This window comes from Vespa mandarinia, chromosome 21, assembly GCF_050613455.1.
Source record: "Vespa mandarinia isolate Hongniang chromosome 21, ASM5061345v1, whole genome shotgun sequence".
NCBI classification, from domain to species: domain Eukaryota; kingdom Metazoa; phylum Arthropoda; class Insecta; order Hymenoptera; family Vespidae; genus Vespa; species Vespa mandarinia.
This window is the reverse complement of record NC_140830.1, coordinates 3,649,341-3,656,311: the sequence shown is the minus strand read 5'-3', so window position 1 is coordinate 3,656,311 and position 6,971 is coordinate 3,649,341. Positions and strand designations below refer to the sequence as shown.

Sequence of the window (6,971 nt, the reverse complement as noted above, 5' to 3'; positions counted from 1 at the left end):
GATCAACGTCAGTCGATCGGCGCAGTGCATTCAAATTTGCCGCCCGACTTGCGCGCCTCTAAAAAATCAATGAGTCCACCCGGCGACGAGTGTGCCAGCGTAACCCCGTCGAGTCGGATCGGAGACGTGCTTGGCGTTTCCCTTGGAAAATTTTCATTTTTATCGTCCAAATTTCTCTATTATCTCAACAAGAAAGATGTAACATCATCGCATTACGAAATGCCGAGTCAGGAAGACATGGACCTTTGCACCGACAAGGTCCTTTCTAAGAGTAGAATTCTTCAAGAATTGACGAAAGCCGTCAAATTGGTGAGTGCGTGTGCGTCTCCTCTGTGTGAGTGTGTGTGTGTGTGTGTGCGTGCGCGCATTTCGTTATAGGTCTTTTACTACTAAACCCTCTTTCCCTTCTCTTTTTACGTAGAGACGTGTCGTATCAATATCCAAGGCCATTTATATATATATATACCACGGTACATATGCTAGAATAGGTGGGCGCATGCACACACACACACACACACACACACACAAAAGTATGTACAAAGAGATAAATCTGCGTTCGACTCTAGAAACGAAAAGAGAAAGAGAATGAGAGTTGAAGAGAAAAAAAACTCTATATAGAGATTTCTCCTCCTTCCTTCTGCAATCGACAATCGTGCTTAACGCTGTTTCGCGTTACGATAGGCCTGACTTTCACGCGCGCACAGTCACACAGGAAATGCAGTTTATGGATCGCCGCGCGAAAGTCTGATAAGGAAAATTGAGAGGATGACGTCAGAGGAGAGTTGAAATTGATTCTTCGTCGTTCGATTCGGTGATATTGAGAATAATATAAGTTTTCGTATTCATCTTTCTCATCGTCATTTAATTTTTCTCATTCGATTTCGTTCGGATGTTGAAACGTCGCAAGAGACCTCAAAGATGACGGTAGTGCCACTGGTGACATCGCAGACGTGCACGCGGTCGTCAGTAAGCACGAGCTGCTGCTGCTGCTGCACGAGTCGCCTATCGTTAAATATTCCTCTTTCATATTCTTCCAATCATATTCGAGACCGTGTTAATCGTCTCATTATCTTTCTCTTTGATCGATCGAAGATCATTCGAACATTATCAAAAATTTCGAGGTCTCATTTAGTTAATGTAATTGACGTCTTCTTTGTTCCATTTAATCGACGTTACAAGGCTGAAATGATTCCCGCGAAAAGGTTTTTATAATTTTTTCTTTGTTTTCTTTCTTTCTCTCTCTCTCTCTCTCTCTCTCTCTCTCTCTCTCTCTCTCTCTCTCTCTCTCTCTCTCTCTCTCTCTCTCTCTCTCTTTCTATTTCTTTCTTCTTTCGAAAGAAAAGGGCGAAAAGATCGATCGAAATTTAGCAACGTATGTGTCATGAGTAAATTAAGAAAGGCACGTCGTGCATCAGTTATTTTTAATATGTTTTACATATGTTGCAAAAGACGTGGCTATTATTGTAAACAACCGTTGGATCGGTTTTAAAAGATTTTTATGTTTCATACTTAAGTAAGGAGTGCTTTTATTTTATTAACCGATTATTATTATGTCTGCCTTATCATAATCTAGGTTTATGCTCAGAGTCTCTATGGTACCGTGGTCTTGGATGGAGATTCCTGGCTCGTTTATTGGTTAGATCGAGCATTACGGCATGGTTTGCGCGTAGAAAGGCACGGATATTGGGGTACGGCCAGAGAACTAAGTCATCAGGATACCGTCGTAGTTATTCATGCGCTCCAAAGTGTACTAACTTCCATAGGGAAAGGTGAGCCTTCCTGAAATCCAAAGATACTTTCTATTACTTTACATTTATCCGACTATTCTTTGGAAACAATTATTGTGAAGTATCATAATATTTGAAATTTGGAATATTCCAAAAAAAGTTCTATATATTTTGTAGGTAGAGCATGGTTATATCATACCCTCAGCGAAGGCAGCTTCGAAAGTTATTTAGCCTGTTTACTACGGGATACCAAAACATTAAAGAAACAGTACGTTACACATGCGCTTGTCCGCGATGCCGATAAGACAAACCAACTTGTAAATCTCCTTGCTGGTCTAGAAAATGTGTCCTTCACTTTACAATTAGTATGTATATTAAAATACCATTTAAATTAATTAAAAAAATTAAAAATATTTTTGTTATCTTGCGCGAGACAACTCAACGTTGTGTTTTATGACAATTTATTTTCTTATATATCGTTGTTTGCAACTGTTGGGTAATCTTCTTTCTTTTATTTTCTAAGATAGCAATATGTTGACTCAAATTGGATAATGTTTCCCTTTAACCTGTTATGAAGTTTTTATTTAACTTCCCCCATGCAGATATCAATATCACCCCCTAGTTACAATTATCTTGGTAATAAATAATATATGTCTTGTTGTAAAAGACATACGTGCGGATATATCTGTTTTTATAAATTCAAGGGTCAATATGTTATCGCTGTATATAGTATATTTTTATGGTTAGAATATGATACACGTATAGTTTGTTCTTGGAAAAGTTTTGGTAAATAAAAAAAAATAAAAAAATAAAAAAAAAAAGAAAAAGGATCTGTATATCAAGAATAGTTTTGTAAAATAAAATGATGATTTTAAATATAGGATGTGACATACTTGGACATCTGCAATTATATGCCGCAAAGGCCTATGAGCATAAACTCTTCTGGGACCGTATTATCTTTACATCTGAGGTCTTCTAGCGTATGTTCGAGCTTAGCTTCTCCCGGCGATAGCGGCGTTGCATTTGACAGTGATATGGATCTCGCGAATGAAACCGACGCTAGCAGTTATAAAGAAGTAAGTTCTTTATGTTTTTAATTTGAAACTTGCATTTATATTGACACTGACACACCCATTTTAGGAGGACTCTTCGATGGATGATATTCCAGATTATCGAAATAATAGATACAAGGTTATTATCAACAATTGCATACAAGAGAATAAAAATTTTAGCTCAAGCGATTCAAGCGAGGATGGAAAAACACCGATGCAATCTCCTGCGGTTACAAAATTTCAAAATGTGATTATGACGAAGAGTGACATCGCGAATCAAAATTTAACCAGAAAGCTCGAAGATAATGAACTCAATTGTTCAAGTTTGGATACTTTAAAGGGTTATGATTATTACAGCAGAAGCCTTGATACCGTTCACTTGGACGCGGTGAACAATAAATGTGACAATGGAATAAAAGATATAAATAAAAGGAGCAGCTATTACGGGGATGGCAGCTATAGTTTCAAGAAGAACATAGATCCTCGTAATTCCTACGTGATTAATAATGATACAAATCTCTTGGAATTGAGTATGACCATTTCTGATTGCGACAATATAGAGCCTCCTTATGGTATTCTGAACACCCTCAATATGACAGATGCGAGCATTTTGTCAACATCAAGCTCCGAAGCCATAGTACAACGTAGACAACGTAAGAAAAAACGTGAAAGCAAAAAACGCGTTAGTTTTCACGAAGATATTCTAAAAACAATGAAATTAGATGACGATAGCTATGCGGATTTCTCTATGAGCTTTCTAACGCCTAACTCGATTCAAAAAAAGGACGCTCAGAAGGGACGTTACAGTTGGTGCGGACACGGAGATTCTCCTTACATTCAAAAGAGTAACAATACAAGAAACGCGCATTCCGATTATTATTCCTTCTCATCGTCGTCGAGCGTATTCGACAGTGATATTGAAAAGAAAGGAACACAAAAGTTATGTAACCAGTCATTGTGCCAGAAAAATTGCAAATGTTCTTGCGATCTATCTCTACCAGAACGTGGTTCGCCAGAGGGCCAAGAAGATCCGGCTAAAAGTTTAAGACCAAAGATGGAGATAGAATTGGAAGAGAACGAGGCACAAGAGGCATACATCGTTGAAAAGCAGTACGGAAATATTGTCGAGGATCCACCGGTAAAAATAGAAATGCCGAGACCACAGAATTCAAAGAAATATGCCAGTTCTAGCGATTGGTCCGACGTAGAGAGCGTCACAACTTCCGATTTAGAAGAACGTAAGTTGATTAATAGGCATTTGGCTTCGCCTTCTAAAAAACGTAACATGACCTCGATATTAACGGGTGAAAGCAGTAATAAATTATTAGCACCTCCTTTACGACAAGCACCATCGAAAACGTCATTGTTGAGTAGATTTTTGAGATCTATTACGGAGAGGAAATTTGAAAGTAAAAAAACGAAGAAACCACAGAAGTCTAATCCATTGTACATCAAAGGAATTAAAGCAAATTACGATTCGTTTAAGGATTTCAATGATAATCTTGATAGAGAGATACAAGAAAATGTTGCTGCGGAAAAGCAAGAGTTTAGCGGAGAAAAAATCAGCTTAAAATTACGAGAGACCTTTAAAAAACATATTTACAGAGACAAAACGGAGGAATTGTATAAAGTTTATAAAGTTAGAAGTTCTTACATGACGAACGGAGAGAGCAAGCCGATGATCGCTTTATTAACCGACAAAACGTTATATTTAACCGGCTCGAAGTTGGATCATTCTTACAGTAACCAATTTGTAATTCCTTACAACGAGCTAGACGTTATAATGGTAAAAGTATAATTGCGTGTGCGTGTGGTGTGCGTGTGCGTGTGCGTGTGCGTTCGCGTGTGCGTGTATATTATTTATAGTTTCTGTAATTAAATAATAAATTCTGACAGTAAAGTATCAAATTTCTTTCAGATTGGACCAAATGCACAAACGATTCTTATCTCTAATGCCGATTATGAGATGCAGTATCTATTTTCTACTGGCAGTTCGCACACCACCTCTGAATTAATTACACACTTGGAAATAGCCATGAGAAGATCACCGTCGAAACCCCGATTGCCGGCTGTTAAAGAATTAAGTTATGAAGACATGCATATTTTGAAACAATCGATATTATCCGATACTGCTGTACATCCTGTAAGTATATTATATTATTGGCTAAGCAATTTATTAGTTTTTTTTTTTTTTTTTTTTTTTTCTCTTACTTATTTTAATTTAACTTTTAGGATGAAAAAATAGAACATTACAGTCTTATTTATATGGAGGATGAGCACATGTCTCCTCCAAGTACACCGTGTGGCCCAACCAAAGAAGGCGATCTTATGTTTAGACCACACACTTATCAGCATATACATCCTAATGCACCAATAAATCCTTGGGAAGCTGGATATTTTGTTCTTAAAGGTGGTGTAGTTTACATGTTTACAGATTTGAATCAACGACTTCCTAAACGTGCCATCCCGCTGAAGGGTGGCCTTTGTCAAGGTTGCAGAAGAATTCCCAATTCACATCGACCTCATACGTTCGAAATACTTTTGAAACCGAATAAAGCATTTCAATTTGCTGCTCCCGACGAATATGTTGCTTCCGAATGGTTGCAAAGTTTCGTGCAAAGTGCGTCTGGTTTGTTTGATTGTTCTGACAAGAGAGAGCCTATGCCCTGTAGTCTTGTAACGACTACAAGACATCTAGTTGCTATGAAAGAAGTATATCCAGGTAGTCAGCGCAATCAAACGTTATCATGTGCTTCTGTGGAAGACTTAACAGCTTTCAGAGTACCCTTACCCGAACAGTCTTGGTGTATATTGGTAATTATATTAAATTATCTATTTTTATTTTACATTTTTTTCTCTTCTTCTTTTTATCTTAATAATTTTTCGAGCGCTTATGATATTTCAAACGATTAGGAATTCGCATGTCGGGAGGTTCATGAGAATAGCGGTGATTGGGTGATATACTTTACCAATTATACCGAGCTCTGCACTTTTAGAGAGATTTTACAAACATTATGGGCAGATGCGGATTTGGTACGATCCATCATCCATGTGATATGTAACATTACATTTTTTAATTAACAATGATTTAATACTTCATTATCTAATTTCAGGGTGAATTTCCTATGGTTACGCTTCCTCCAGAAGATAAACTTCATCGACGCTGTTCGGATGCTAGTAAAGATTTAGAATATGCTTGGCAATATTTATTACCGTCAATGGTCGAATAAACACTAAGACCTATGAATACACCTTACTACACACGATAGAAATCCTTAAGAGAAATATTTTACTTTATTCTCGTGATATAAAGGAAAGATCGAAAAATTGCATATTGATAACCTACAAGGTAATGTTGAAGGAACGTAAAATATAATGAATTTTACGTTCAATGATATAATAGATTATACATTTAAAATGCTGTGTTATTCTATTCCTGTGAAGTATACCATACAGCAACTAAATTTCAATGTATGTGTTATATTTTAGTTTTATTAATTAACCAGAAAATTTGTCTAATGAATTGAATTGTTAGGTTGCCTGATTTGAATAGATTAGTAATTCTAAATGATGTTAATCGTGCTATGCACAAAACGGTGCAATATATTGTCTCTAGTATAAAATTTTGTGATTATTTGCTAGTAATTTATATTGATAAATGAATTGTAATATAATGGCAATTGTGAAGGGTTGTGTTGTATCACATTGTATGAGTGTCTATGTACTCACATTTATCCAAAATGATAGGATAATATGCATTAACTACAATTATCTTTGAGACAATGTTCATTGAAAGAAAATCGTAAGCTTAGATTAACTTCGCAAAATAATCTAAAAATAGTACTCTGTATACTGCTTATACAATGAGTATACAATAAGTATGATTAACATTCCTAGTGCAGGTACAGGTAACAGAGCTTTCTAATTTTATTCTTACGATCGTACCTTCTGATTTAGATACGCCATTGTACAATATCTTAACTTTTCATTAGATTATGATTTTTCACGAAGATTTGCCCTCGAAACATTGAAAGTGTAAAGTTACACATATGATCTCAAACATATTATGTTTACGCTATTGGATTAGATGATTTAAGAGACTTCACGAGTCATTATACAATTTGTAATGTTAAAATCTTGTGAGGTACCGTGGCAAGACAAATAATAAAACAGTTGTATATTATTAAAATTA

General features: G+C 36.1%; 1 protein-coding gene and 1 long non-coding RNA gene across 2 annotated transcripts; one reads left to right on the top strand and one right to left on the bottom strand.

Annotated features, from left to right (window-relative positions):
* The first annotated feature begins 54 nt into the window (after window positions 1-54).
* On the top strand, window positions 55-6,971 carry prd1 (pleckstrin homology domain-containing protein pruning defect 1). The gene is made up of 9 exons (XM_035871506.2): window positions 55-309; window positions 1,574-1,769; window positions 1,905-2,092; window positions 2,609-2,803; window positions 2,868-4,565; window positions 4,698-4,922; window positions 5,012-5,593; window positions 5,693-5,812; window positions 5,893-6,971. Exons 1-9 carry the CDS (start codon window positions 70-72, stop codon window positions 6,007-6,009), a joined length of 3,561 nt encoding a protein of 1,186 aa, XP_035727399.2. The 5' UTR covers window positions 55-69; the 3' UTR covers window positions 6,010-6,971.
* LOC146872325 (uncharacterized) lies at window positions 1,287-2,060 on the bottom strand. Its single transcript, XR_014983462.1, has 2 exons — window positions 1,927-2,060; window positions 1,287-1,779 (listed from the first exon to the last, which is right to left on the bottom strand). It is a non-coding gene; the product is annotated as an uncharacterized LOC146872325 (long non-coding RNA).

Coding starts and splice junctions, on each gene's coding strand:
- prd1 (XM_035871506.2), top strand. CDS start 70: ATGAGTCCACCCGGCGACGAGTGTGCCAGCGTAACCCCGTCGAGTCGG. Junction 2,804..2,867: donor ACGCTAGCAGTTATAAAGAA/GTAAGTTCTTTA, acceptor CACCCATTTTAG/GAGGACTCTTCGATGGATGA. Junction 4,923..5,011: donor CCGATACTGCTGTACATCCT/GTAAGTATATTA, acceptor TTTAACTTTTAG/GATGAAAAAATAGAACATTA.